This window comes from Petaurus breviceps, unplaced genomic scaffold (genome assembly GCF_028583685.1).
Source record: "Petaurus breviceps papuanus isolate PSGF00001 unplaced genomic scaffold, PetGlider_PUasm1.0 182, whole genome shotgun sequence".
Classification (NCBI taxonomy): Eukaryota; Metazoa; Chordata; class Mammalia; order Diprotodontia; family Petauridae; genus Petaurus; species Petaurus breviceps.
The window spans coordinates 5,729,380-5,742,927 of record NW_027185786.1 but is presented as its reverse complement, the minus strand read 5'-3'; the positions used below and the strand labels follow the sequence as shown (position 1 = coordinate 5,742,927).

General features: G+C 49.1%; 2 protein-coding genes across 6 annotated transcripts in view; both read left to right on the top strand.

The window, feature by feature from the left end:
• Positions 1-2,557, top strand: part of LOC138160738 (chymotrypsinogen B-like) — an 8,845-nt gene extending 6,288 nt beyond the window's left edge. Inside the window, exons 6-7 of the mRNA XM_069087484.1 lie at positions 610-743; positions 2,339-2,557. Of these exons, the coding sequence (XP_068943585.1) occupies positions 610-743; positions 2,339-2,500 (296 nt within the window). The 3' untranslated portion in view covers positions 2,501-2,557. The remainder of the gene's footprint in view (positions 1-609; positions 744-2,338) is intronic.
• A 1,208-nt stretch (positions 2,558-3,765) lies between these two features.
• LDHD (lactate dehydrogenase D) lies at positions 3,766-13,543 on the top strand. 5 transcript variants are annotated; one of them, XM_069087675.1, is made up of 12 exons: positions 3,766-4,100; positions 4,319-4,559; positions 6,125-6,237; positions 6,998-7,139; positions 8,578-8,719; positions 9,086-9,245; positions 10,409-10,608; positions 11,889-12,017; positions 12,137-12,264; positions 12,419-12,509; positions 12,674-12,785; positions 13,089-13,543. In XM_069087675.1, the coding sequence occupies exons 2-12, from the start codon at positions 4,488-4,490 to the stop codon at positions 13,252-13,254; spliced, it is 1,455 nt and encodes a 484-aa protein (XP_068943776.1). In that variant the 5' UTR covers positions 3,766-4,100; positions 4,319-4,487; the 3' UTR covers positions 13,255-13,543. The 5 variants fall into 5 exon arrangements, with proteins under 5 accessions (XP_068943776.1, XP_068943778.1, XP_068943777.1 ...); XM_069087676.1 differs by lacking the exon at positions 3,766-4,100 and having other exon boundaries at positions 4,117-4,559; positions 13,089-13,196; positions 13,305-13,543; XM_069087677.1 differs by lacking the exon at positions 3,766-4,100 and having other exon boundaries at positions 4,116-4,559; positions 12,674-12,764; positions 13,413-13,543.
• The last annotated feature ends 5 nt before the right edge of the window (positions 13,544-13,548 follow it).

Sequence of the window (13,548 nt, the reverse complement as noted above, 5' to 3'; positions counted from 1 at the left end):
AAAAAAAAAAATATATATATATATATATATATATATATATATATGATTGGTACTTTTCTGTTTTTACAGTAGTTTGAATGCCCTTCCTACCATGCTTTAATATCATGCCTCCCTGTAACAAAGGAAAACAATGAAGAAAAAAATAAAATCTACAGTGACCTAATTTAACAATGAAAACACAATTTTGTCCCTGTAGACCCTGCTTCTCTAGATTATGTTTTTTTTGGAAGCAATATTGGTTCATATGTATGTGTTTTTAATAATTAGAATTTGATTTCCTCCAGACTACTCCTTTTTAAAATAATTTATTTTTAGTTTCCAACATTTACTTCTATAAGGTTTTGAGTTTTCAATTTTTCTCCGGCTCCCTCTCCTCCCCCACCCCCAAGAGAGAGTGCAATCTGATATAGGCTCTACATATACATTCGTATTAAACATATTTTCACTTTCAGAAGAATCGTATTTCCCAACCATGAAGAAAAGGCGGAGAGCCAACCAGAACAGAGCCTGACACAATCTTCAGTCCTGACTCTCGGGATCATTTCTGCCAGACCCCTACCCGGCCCCCACTTCCTCCCTAATCTACCCCCTTATCTTTTGTCTCCACAGCCCTTGTAGTCCCAGCTAAGCTCCAGCAGGCCGCTCTGCCCCTGCTGTCCAATGAGGAATGCAAGCAGTACTGGGGGAACAAGATCAAAGACTCCATGATCTGTGCAGGCGCCAGTGGTGTTTCTTCCTGCTCGGTACCTGGCTCTCTCTCTCCCTCCCCCATTTCTCTCCTTTCTTTTCCCTCCTCTCCATCCCTTTCAGAATTGCAAATTATGTTGCCCTGAAAGGGATCTTAGCATTATTTTTTTTAAAAAGTATTTATTTATTTATTTTTGCTTTTTGGAGGGGGGAAGGCAGGGCAATTGGGGTTAAGTGACTTGCTCAAGGTCGCTTGGCTAGCAAGTGTTAAACGTGTCTGAGGCTGGATTTGAACTCAGGTCCTCCTGACTCCAGAGCTGGTGCTCTATTCACTGCTGCCACCTAGCCACCCAAATCTTCTCATCTATATCATAGACATAGTGGCATCCTGACAGTAAGAAGCTAAACCAATCTCAATCTAGGGATTCTCTGCCACCCCCCAGCCCTCCGCACCTCCCTGGCATCCCCTCATACATCACTTCTACAGAATAAGACATTTAGTCCAACACCTACTTAAGCCTGATACAAGTGGTCACCCATCCTTCCATTAAAACTGCTGGTAAAGAGGAGCCCCCTGCCTTATCCACTTTGGGACAGATCTAATTGTCAGGGGCAGCTAAGTGGCACAGTAGATAGAGCCCCAGGCCTGGAATCTCAGTTCAAATCCAGCTTCAGACACTTCCTAGTTGTGTGGCCCTGGGTGAGTCACTTCACCCTGTTTGCTTCAGTTTCCCCACCTGTAAAATGAGCTGGAGAAGGAAATGGCAAATCACTTCAATATCTTTGCCAAGAAAACCCCAAATGGGGTCACAAAGAATGGGACAGGACTGAAAATGACAACACCAAAAATTCTCTTTTGCCCAGTCAGTGACAGAGCTGAAAGGCCCTCATTTTCATCAAACTTCCAGGAAAGGTCCTGTCTCCCTTTCCTTAGCATAAGCACTTCTCCTTCCTCTCCTAACCCCATGCAAGGTAGCACTTCATTCAGGTCTCCTTTTCTTAAACCTCCCTTACTGTCATTGTCCACACACATTTTCTGCATTAGAAAGAATCCAAAAATCTGGCTTCTATTCTTGGCTATGAGGCTAGCTCATTAAGTAACATGGAACAAACTTTGCTGAGACTCAGTTTTCTCATCTGCCAAATGGAGATTAGTACCCATATTCTTTCTACCTACCAGTTTGGGCTGTTGCAAAGGAGAAATGAGATCATAGACTTGAAAACATTTTGAAAAGTCAAAAGTGCTTAGAAAAATGTAAACTTTATTATTTCTCTATTTCCCTCTGCTTGTACATTTGAAGTTTCAAACCAAGCCTCTGAAGTGTCATGAGATACTGTAGTCACAGTGTCATGATGTCAGTCCCTGGACTGAGTTCCTGAACTTTCAGTTCTTAATCATTTCCATTTATTTCTGTAGCACTTTATGGCTTGAAACAAGCCTATAAGACAGGTAAGAGAAAGTGGGGTTATCTCCATTTGACAGTATTCTTTTTACTATCCCATGAGGTCTCTGGTCACATGACTATGAGGTATCAGCTCTGGGACTCCAATATGGGTCTTTTGAGTCTAAAGCTAGTGCCCTGGACCAGCCTGACACTGCTTTGAGGGGCTGATAGACCCTCTTAAGCTCTCTTGTCTCTTGCCTCCCTAGGGTGACTCTGGTGGACCCCTGGTTTGCCTGAAAAATGGTGCCTGGACCCTGACTGGTATTGTCTCCTGGGGAAGTAGTGTCTGTTCCACCAGCACCCCTGCTGTGTACTCCCGAGTCACTGAACTCCTGCCCTTTATCGAGGAAACACTGGCCAACAACTGAGCTCTTCTTGTAACTCTTCCCTTCCCCCACCTCCAATAAAGTGTCTGTGCAAGATAATTCTGGGCTAGAGTGTTCTCTTTGCCTGAAGTAGAGATCTAAATGCCAGTAGTTATAGTGTAGAAAAACCTTTATCCAGAAATCCAGGAACTTCCCAGGAGGCCAGACTGATGTGGTTTTGAGGAGTTCCAGGACCCCTCAAGGATGGGAATGAAGGACAGGGTAGTCTAGAAAGAATTCACAGACTCAAGCATTCTTTAAGTCAAGTTGGCAAAGGTTTATTTTTACGCATTTCAGTGGGCAAAAGTTCTTAAGGAACCTGAGATCTTAAAGGGGTGCAGTTAAAGTTTATTTAGGATGAACTATAGTAAAAACATTTGTCAGGTATGCTAATTAGGTGATTCAGGGCAGGTTTAGGGAGTGGTTAAGGAGTAGTCAGTTCTTGCAGGAACATGCATTTTTAGTATCTACTGAGCAAACATTTTATCCAGAGTTCACCAGGAAAATCCCAAGGTGGGGGGAGGGGCACAGGGAATTGTAGTTTTTAGTTCTGCTGCCTCACTAAGTTAACTAGTGGTCAGAGCCAATGAGGATTGCCCAGTCTGCCACCAATCAGTGTCTTGTTTGATAAGGTCGCTGTAGGGAGTATACAACTTTTTTTTTTTCCAGGAAAATAACAAAGGCTTTACTTAGAAAGACAGGCTGAAGAAAGGAAAGTGAGGTATTTTACTGGCAATGTTTATAGACCAAGCAGAAGTTGGGGCAGGGTGGGTAGGATGGCAAGTAGGGGAAGGGTAGAATTAAGTTGTAAAGTATAGTCTTGGGTTCAAAAGTTTCTTCTAAGTTATGAAGCACTACTTCTTTCCTATTCCCTGCTTCCTGAGGTCTCTTCTGGTCCTGTCTCTTCTGAGGGATATGGGGAAGATAGAAACATGGTGTGGATAGAAACAATAGTTGTAGGGAGTTTAGGGAGTATCCTAAAGTCTAGGATGCATAAAAGGAGGTAGGGAGTTGGGATAGATAGTGCAGTGGGTACCAAGTATCTTTAGGAGTCAGTACAAAGGCAGTTCAAGCTCATATTTCCCATATCACTGGCACCTCAGCCCAGGGCATCTGGTCCACCCAGACTAGTTGCATATATCTGATCACTCCTTAATCCCGCCGAGATGACCTAATTAGCTTCCTGGACTCCTTTCACTATAGCGCGGGGCCACCCCACACTATTTACCACTCCTTAATCCCACCCAGATCCTTTCACTCACTGTAAGCTTGCAAGTTCCCTAAAGGAACTTTGCCTTCTATTGGCATCACAGTAACTTTACCACTTGACTGGGAAAACCAATCTAACATTTATAAAATGATTTAAGGTTTGAGGAACACTGAGAGTTAATCCATTTAGCTGAGCTGTCCTGACTGGTGGGTGGGTATGATTCATTCAATCAGACCACAGACCCGGACTTTAGGGAGAACCCTTTGGCAGCTGAATGGATTAGAATGGCACGAGATGAGGCGAGGAATGGGAAGACGGAGACCAATCCCTGCGACACAGTAGGCGCTTGGGAAGACGCTTGTTGATCAATAAGCAATCAGCTCTTCTATGCAGGTTTCCTTCGGGGTGAGGGGAGGGGCGGGGATTGTATTGGCTGGGAGGTTTGTTGGTGAGTTTGCTGAGGTTTGGCCCGTGTGTGAAAACTCAGTTTGAGATTCAGCCTCCTCACCTATCAGAAACAGTGGGCACATTTTCAGGCAGTGATGTCGGATTCTTTGTTGGGAGCTCGCTAACTGCGGGGTCGAATGAAGCTTAACCGTCTTAATAACCAGGGCTACCTTAAGAGAGGCGGCCTCCCGCAGCAGCCAATAGGAAGGCAGATGCTGGTCGCTGTTGGTGGTCAGTTGATTCCGCCCAGAGCCAGGGTTCCGCTGGACTCTCTGGGATCTCCAAAGCTTGCGCCGCTGACCCGAGATCCTAGCGTCCTCAACCTCCTTTGTTATGGCGGGACAGCTCCGGGGAGCCGCTCGTATGCTGGGCAGCTGGAGGAGCTACTCCTTGAAGGGGCAGCAGGTAAAGGGACCCCGCGGCCTGAAGAGCGGAGAGTCTGGGCTCCTCCCCCCTCGACCCCCCTTCCCCCGACCGCGCCGCGTTCTCTCCGGCTCCCGGTCCAAGCCCCTTAGCCAGCTTCTCCTGACCTTGGGGGGTTACCCCGGGACCCTCTCGAAGGGGGGTGGGGAGAGAAAGCTGCAAAGGCTTAAAGCGCCCCCCCTTCCACATTCACATAGCCAGCGTTTCCTGGGGCTCCCCGAGGCACTGTAGCCCAATGGAGTGGGCGCCTTAGCTATATTTCCTGGAAGGAACTTGGAGTAAGGGCTGGGACAGTGGCGTTCCTTTGGCTTAAGGTTTCACTGGCTGTTTAAATGGGCTCTGGAGATTCAGGTGTCACGTGACTGCCACTTATGTGCTGCGAACATTGGACAACCACACCTGGTCTTTGAGTCTCAGTTATAGGGCAGCTGACTGCCAAAGGTGCTTTCCAGCTTGAACGGACCAGAGCTCTCTGGGCTGCCACTTAACTATTCACAAAAGGGACAATGGACAAACCCATCTCTGATGTCTGTTCTGGGGCTGACATTCTCTGAGTCTCCGAATCCTCTACTTCCCTAAGGGAGGCAGAGCCTGCTACTTAAGCTGTGGCCATTTAAAGGACACTTGGGCCTCGTTTTATGCAATAGTTCTGAAGTGCTGCCCCACTGTATCCTGTTCTGTCAATAGATTTTATTTATTTATTTATTTTTTGCCTTTTTGGAGGGCAATTGGGGTTAAGTAACTTGCCCAAGGTTACACGGCTAGTATTTTTTGTGTGGGTGTTAAGTGTTTCAGGCCAGAACTGAACTCGGGTCCTCCCTACTCCAGGGCTGTGCCACCTAGCCGCCCTTAGATTTTATTTTCAATACCCCACTGTGCTAGCTCCTTGGGGGGATAGAGAGATGAACCTTTTTAAAGTTTTTAAATTGACAAATTTGACATAGGGCAGGGGTGGGGAACCTACATCCTTGAGGCCATGTGTGGCCCTCTAGGTCCTCAAGTGTGGCCCTTTGACTGAATCCGAACTTCACCAATCAAATCCCCTTAATAAAAGGATTTATTTGTTCTGTAAAACTTGGACTCAGTCAAAAGGTCTCACCCGAGGACCTAGAAGTGGCCTTGAGGCCATAGATTCTCTACCCCTGATAGGATGTGAACCCCAACAAACTCACAGTGGAACCCTTCACAGGACAATTCCCCTCAAAAGTTAAGCAAAACAGCATAGAAGGGTTGATTACTTGAGCTTTATAGAAGCTACTTTACAAGTTAGAAAGCGACTTTTTTAAAATAAGAAAAGAAAGGGTACATACTTTAATAAGCTTTTTCTTTTTAAAATTACATTTTATCTTTGTTAATGAACAGATATTGAGTTTCCCTAACACCCCTCATGTAAGCAGCTTTTTTTTATTGTCATCTTTTTATCTTTTTAGCCTGACCCCATAGTAGGTGCTTAATAAATGTTTGCTGATTGACTGATTGATTGATATTCCTGTAAGAGTCCAGATGTTCCAGAGCCCTGAAGTACTTCCCTCTTGTGGTCCTTTCAGGAGAAAGTCAGTGCAGATTTTGTGGAGGCCCTGAAGGCAGTGGTGGGGAAGTCCAATGTGTCCACAGCTAAAGTGGTACTTGAACAGCATGGTCATGATGAATCTATGCACAGGTAGGTGGCAGGGGAGGGGGCAGGTGTGTCCTTGAGTCCTGTGCTGCCGAGTCTGGCCCCCTCAGCCTTAAACCCAGAAGATGGATGAGTCAGAGTGCCCCCAAGGCCAGGCAAGGAGAGTGCCGGGGCCCTCTCCTCCACTGTCTGTCCTCCAGTCCCTTCTCTCTGGAGGCCTCTGCTTTCCTTCCCCGTCCTGATTTGTTCAGTATCTGGCTTTTCTGTACCTGTATCTAACCATAAGAAGCTATCCTTTGCTTTGAACCAGATGGGTGACCTTGGGGATGTCCGCTCTTTCTGGGTCCTAGTTTTTCTGTAAAATAAAGGTTGGGGTTAGGGGACTCAATCATTCCCAAAACCTTCTTTCTTAGTCTATGAGTCTGGTTCATTCTTCTTCTACCCATTTTGATACACCCTTCAGTGCTTGGTTTTGCTCTAGGTCTGAGAGAAGAGGGACCTAAGGTTTTAGGAGTGGGGACCACATCTTTGGGCTCCATTCCTACCTGATCTCTCCTGAAGCCCTTTCCCTGGAGAGCCTTGCTCCTGGCACATGGATGGAGACAAAGTTCAGCACCCCAGGGAAGAAGGGTGCCTTTTGGTCTCCTACTTCAGGAATATTCTCTTCCATTTCTAGACCTTAGCACCAAGACTACCCTCTGGGCACTGCCCACTGCCCACCATCTTGCAGTCTGAGGACCTAGTTGGTTTTCTTTTGGGCTGGGACCTACCAGCTTCCTCCTGCAAGCCTTGTCTCTTCTGGCAGGTGCTTCCCCCCAGATGCTGTTGTCTGGCCCCAGAATGTGGAGCAGGTCAGCCAGCTGGCAGCATTGTGCTATGATCACAGAATCCCCATTATTCCTTTTGGCACTGGGACAGGGCTGGAAGGTGGCGTCAGTGCTATAAAGGTATGGCCAGGGCCCTGGGGCTGGGTCTCTATTAACTGGGTCTCTTTCCCTCTCCATCTGTTGCCTCCTTACCTCCACCCACATTCTTCTAGGTTCCCTTCCCCAGTTTCAACCCTATTATACAAAAATCTGTCTCTCTCCCACTTCTGATTGGCTAAGGGAAGATGGTGACTCCACCCCTTTCCAGCTCTATGCTTAACACCCTCCTCCCTACCTAGTGAGTGCTGGTATTTCCTTCCCTCCTCCCCCCAACTATGTCCAGGAATACTGGGTAATTGGGCAGCACAGAATTCTAGGTGAAGAATCACAGGGGTAATGGGGTCAGTACCTGTTCTGGTCTATGCTGGCCCCATGGGAAAATGAGACTGATAGTGTTGGCTTTGGAGTGAAGAAGATTTGAGGTCTGCCTCTGGTGCTGATTAGCTATGTTACCTGGACATGGTATAATGGAGAAAGAACTGATGTAGGAGCCAGGAGACCTGCCTTTGGGCACATCTCTTCATCTCTCTAAGAGCCTAAATTGCATAGATATGGCAGAGTAAAAAAAATGGGGAGGCAACTTAAAAAAAGTTCATGAATTCATCAGGAATTCTTTTTTTTACACCATTTTTATTGATAAGTATATATATACAAATATATATATGTATTTCTGTGTATGTGTATCTCCTGCACTTCCCCCTGTATCCCTTCCCCTCCCTGCTCCCAGAGAGCCATCCCTTATAGAAAAGGAAAAAAAAAAACTTCAGCAAAATAGATCGGCCATCATGGATTCTTTTTGTTTCCCTTTTCTTTCCTTTTTTTTTTTTTTGGTTGGGGGGGGGGGAAGGCAGGGCATTTGGGGTTAAGTGACTTGCTCAAGGTCACACAGATAGTAAGTCTGAGGTCATATTTGAACTCATATTTGAACCCTCCTGACTCCAGGGCCAGTGCTCTATTCACTGTGCCACCTAGCTGCCCCCATCATGGATTCTTAAGGGAAGCTTTGTATGTTGGGGGACATCCCTGAGCTTCTCAAGTTGGGGTCAGAGAACACCTCTATACCTCAGCCCTTGACACTTCTTCATCAGAAGCAGAACCTGGGGTGAGGAGGCAACTGAAGGTCTTGGCATCCTAGAAACAATAATGTTCCCCCTTCTCAAAGAGTTTGTGCCCCTGGAGCTTTGCTCTGTGGGGAGCACTCTCCCACCTTGTTTTAATCTGGGGTTTTTATTTTTAGGGTCCCCAGGGGGATTAGCCCTTCCCTTATCCTTCCCTCATGTTTTCTGGACACTTAGTTCTCAGCATCTATCAATCACTCAAGAGGTGTGTGGAGGGAATCTGGAAAACTTTAGGGGTATGATGTGTGTGTGTGTGTGTATGTGTGTGTGTGTGTGTGTGTAAGAGATGGAGACTCATCTGACCTTTTTCCCTTCCCTATCTTCCCTTTCTTCTCTGATAGGGCGGCATTTGTTTTAACCTCACCCACATGGACCGTATCTTGGATCTGAGTGTGGATGATTTTTCAGTGACTGTGGAGCCCGGGGTCACCCGGAAAGCCCTTAACTCCTACCTGAGGGATACTGGTCTCTGGTTTCCAGTAGGTATGACTTGCTTCAAACTTTGGGGTATTTCCTCTTTTCCCAGGGATACCATGGAGTTTCCTTCCCCAGGAAGGAAGCTGAACTCTATAGAGGACCTGAAGAGGGTCCCCAATGTGTTTTAGTGAGGATGGCTGGACTCAGCCTGGAGTTTTTGGCTTCTTTCCTCCCCCTGATCATAAGTGCCTATGCCTCAAGGATCAGCCACTGTCACCTAAGCTGTCTGGTCCCATTCTCAGGGCGCCAGACAAATGGATGTGACTCAAGCCGCGTGCTGCCCATCCCCCCCCATTTCCTCCTGAGATCTCTGGGGAGTTCCACACCCTCTCCCAATGTGGCTCCTTTCTCCCATGTACTCTTCCCTCCCAGATCCAGGAGCTGATGCCTCCCTCTGTGGTATGGCAGCTACCGGGGCCTCAGGTACCAATGCTGTGCGGTATGGCACCATGTTGGAGAATGTTGTCAACTTGGAAGTTGTGTTGGCAGATGGGCAGATCCTGCACACTTCCGGTCAAGGCCGCCGATTCCGGTGAGAGTTAGGGTCAGGAACCAAGGCTCCAGCCAGCCCTGAGAAGCCAGTGGGTGGATGGAATCTGTTGGGGAACTGACCCCCTCTTGCCCATTTTTTAGATTGGTCACACTTTTGAAGGGTAAAATAATACAATTATCCAAAGCAGCAGATAAACCAGAAGCCATTCCTCAACTGGTTTCTTGGAAATCATGCTACGATTTCTTTCTCATCCCCGGTCAGATTTATTCTTTTTTATGGTTGGCATGGCCTTCATATTTTGCAAAAAAGATATTGATATTAAAAGATATCACTATTTTATATTACCTGTATTTTCCCAATATGTCCCCTCCTGATTCTCCTCCCTGAGATCGTTCCCATAAGAGAAAACCCTCCCATCCCAGTTTAGCAAAACTTACCATAAATTTTTTAAAAAGCATGACACTTCATGTCATCCCATCCCTTTTCTGGGGGACAGTCTTGGTCATTCCAGCTTCACTGCTCAATTCCAATTGTTTAATGCTGTTCCTTCCACTTACACTGCTGTAGTCATCGCGTATGTGGCCTCAGACGGCCTTCATGTTGGCCAATCAGTTGTGACTTCAGTATCATGGAAGGCCCTTGCTACTGGAAGGGTCCTTGCTAGGAGCCAGGAGACTTGCATTTGGGTTACAGCTCTTATACTCCTAGCTGTATGACTCTGAGCAAGAGACCTCTTCTCTCTGAGCCTGTTTCCTCATCTGTAAAATGGGGGAGCTCAATGAGAAGATGTCTTCTGACCCTTGGATGGTGACCCGCTTGAGCTCTCAAGACCTTGGTCCTGGCCACTGGGAAATAGAGACGGCTTCATTCAAGGCTTAAGTAGGTCAGGCTCCCAGATTGTCAACAGGTTAGTTAGGACAACTGGGATTGTGTTGAGCTCATCCCTGATTCCTGAGTAGGGAGCACAGTGTACTTGAGAGAGTGCTGGATTAGGAGGTGGAGGGTCTGGGTTTGATTCCTAGCTGTGACTGAGCAGGTTACCTTATCTCTATGTGTCTTCATTTGGTGAGATGAGGGGGTTGGACCAGATGGCTTCTAAGTCCCCTTCCAGCTTGAAATCTATGTTCCTATGAGTCTATGTCACTTGGGTACTACCTTGGGGCTGACCCCAACAACCATTCTTGTGTTCCCTGGGGGTCCAGGAAAAGCGCAGCTGGCTACAACCTGACCGGACTGTTTGTTGGCTCCGAGGGCACCCTGGGTCTCATCACCACAGCAACCCTGCGACTGCACGGCATCCCTGAGGCCACCGCAGCCGCTGTCTGTGCCTTCCCCAGCATCCAGGCTGCTGTGGATAGCACTGTACAGATAATGCAGAGTGGAGTGCCTGTGGCACGCATCGGTGAGGGTTAGGGGCAGGGGCCTGCTCAGCTGGAAGGAAGATGGAGGGGGGCCCTCTGCCCCACTCCTACCTCTCACTGCTGGAGAGCTTTGAAAATAAGTTGCCTGGTGTCAGTCACTTAACACCTTGGGTGAAGCCTCTTGGGGACCAATGCCTGGGACGAGGATCCACAAGTCTGGGGAGAACCTAATCCCACCCTCACGGGGGCAGCCCAGGATAGCAGAAGAACCCTGGACTGGGGTTTAGGGAGACCTGGGCTTTAGTCCCAGCTTTACCATGAAGGAACAGTGTGACCCTGGACAAGTCACTTTCCCTCACCCCTTCCAGCTTCTCAGTGTGTTGGAGAACATAGCATCATAGCTGTCTTGTTATTCATTGTCCTATTTTGGGAAGGGGGGGTAGGAGGAGACCAGGTCTCTCTATCTCACTCAGGCTCTCATGGGCCCTTTCTCATTACTGATCAACCCGGGAACTTTAACCTGTTTCAGCACTTCCCTAAGCTGCCTGGTAGCACCTCCCCCTCCCCCCAGGGGCTCACGCTATTGGTGCCAGACTTGCTACAGACCCCCACTCAGTTTAGGCCAAAGCAGCTCAGAACTCCTGAGTCAGGTGAGCTAGCCACCAGCCTCAAGCCTTCCTGGTAGCGTCACCATGTCTGACCATCATTCTAACTTAGACAGAAGCTACTTTGCCCAGTTTCATGTTGAATTTAGTGGATGTGGTGCCAAGAACACTGGGTCTGGAGTCAGAATCTGTGGGTTCACTGTGACTCCTGGTCCTGATATATATGATTTCTGTGACCCATGGCCAACCATGTGTCCTGCCTGAGCCCTGATCTTTTCGCTGATAAAATGAGGCAGTTGGCCTAGAACAAGGATGTCTGGTGAAGCCAAAGGACCCTTTCTCAGGATATTTTTAAATGCATGCATTGAGTGGAAGATTTTGAAGGAAACCAATTATGTGGAAATAGTTTTCCAAATATTAGAGACAAAACCCCACGCTCCCAGACCCCTCGCTGAAGAACCCGTGGTGCTCGGTGCTCTGCACTCTCTAGGACCCGAGCCCTTCCAGACTGGGAGAGAGGAGGAGGAGGATTTCAGGGGCAGGGAGGCGCTCTGTAGGGCCTGGCTCGCAGGCCATGCTTAAGGAGTGATGCACCGCGTGCCGGGCACGGCCTTCACTGCTGGAGATGGGGGGGTTGGGGAAGGGGGAGGTTCCTCTTTGCCCAGGTCCAATCTTGCTGTCTCCCTCTCCCGCCCCTCCCGCGGCCCCTTCTCCAGAGTTCCTGGATGACGTCATGATGGATGCCTGCAATAGATACAGCGGTCTGACCAATGCCGTGGCTCCCAGCCTCTTCCTGGAGTTCCACGGCTCGCGGCAGGCGCTGCAGGAGCAGCTGCAGCGGGCAGGTCAGGCTTCCTCTGGCTCGGGGAGGAGAGGCGGCAGGCCGGCTGGGGCCCCAGGGGGCCTGGCTGCCTGGGGGCGGGGCGGGGAGGCATAAGGGGCCTAAGGCGACCGATTCCCCCAGAGGAGATCGTCCGGCAGAATGGGAGCTCCCATTTTACGTGTTCCAAGGAGCCGGAGGAGCGGAGCCGGCTCTGGGAGGCGCGGCACAACGCCTGGTATGCCGCCCTGGCTCTTAGGCCTGGCTGCATGGTGAGCCTGGGCTGGGAGAAGGGGAACAAGCCTCGGGGGCTCCGGGGCCTTACACACCATTCCCCATCTAAGAGAGAAGCTGGGGGTGGGGGTGGCGGAAGGGGGGGGCAGCCGCTGATGGGCCTGACTGGATCTGCGTCCCTCACCCGCTCAGGGTTACTCTACAGACGTCTGTGTCCCTATCTCGCGGCTCCCAGAGATTATGGTGCAGGCCAAGAAGGACCTGGAAGCTTTTGGACTCACAGGTAACCTCCCGAGCCCTCTTGTGCCGACCACTTCCAGACTACAAGAGAGGAGGAGGATTTCAGGGGCAGGAAGGAGAGACTGGGTCAGAGAGTCAGGGGTTAGGGCATGAGAAGGGGGGAAATGACATCTGGCACTGGGCAGCCAACTCCTTCTCCCTTCCTAGGAACCCTGGTGGGCCATGTTGGGGATGGAAACTTCCACTGCCTCTTAGTGTTCAACTCTGAGGATGCTGATGAATACCACCGAGTAAAGACATTTGGGGAACAGCTGGCAAGGTACAGGATCTGCTGATTGCTGGGCTGGGAGGGCAGGTGGGCAGGGGCGATCTGAGCAGACAGGCTCAGGGACAGGAGGGTGGGATTCAAAGGACACATCCCATTTCTGGGCAGAGACTGGGAGGAAGGAAAGGAGGAGGTAGCCGGCCCCTGTACTCCTGGATGCTGGGGCTGATTACAAGCTGAGTGGCCTGCTCACTCACAGAAGAAACCACAGAAGCTTAAGGGCCTCTCAAGAGGCCTCGGCCCAGCCGATCCCGGCTGCTTCCACTAAGGGCACTGGCTCTTGGCTGTGCACCCTAGGACCGCACTGGCTATGCATGGGACCTGCACTGGGGAGCATGGCATCGGGCTGGGCAAACGCCAGCTACTGAAGGAGGAGATTGGCCCTGTGGGCATAGAAGCTATGAGGCAGATCAAATCAGTCCTGGACCCCAAGAACCTCATGAACCCTGGCAAAGTGCTGTGAGGACCAGGCCCTTCTGCTGGACAAGGAGCTGCTCCCCTTGCAGGGACCAGGCTGTGGAAATGAGGCTAGAGATGAGAAGACAGCCAAAAGCATCATCACCTGGGATAGTGGGTAATCCTGGCAGAGATCTGGTGGGGTGGGCTGTGTGTGGCAAAGACTTTAGTGGAGGAGATGGCTGATCACCTTTTATCTGGGCAAAAATCTCCCCTCAGACCCCAAAATATTAGTTTAGGTCACCCCTAAGTAATTGTCTTTCATGATTTTTCTAAGTAAAGATTTTAGAATTGTCCTTTT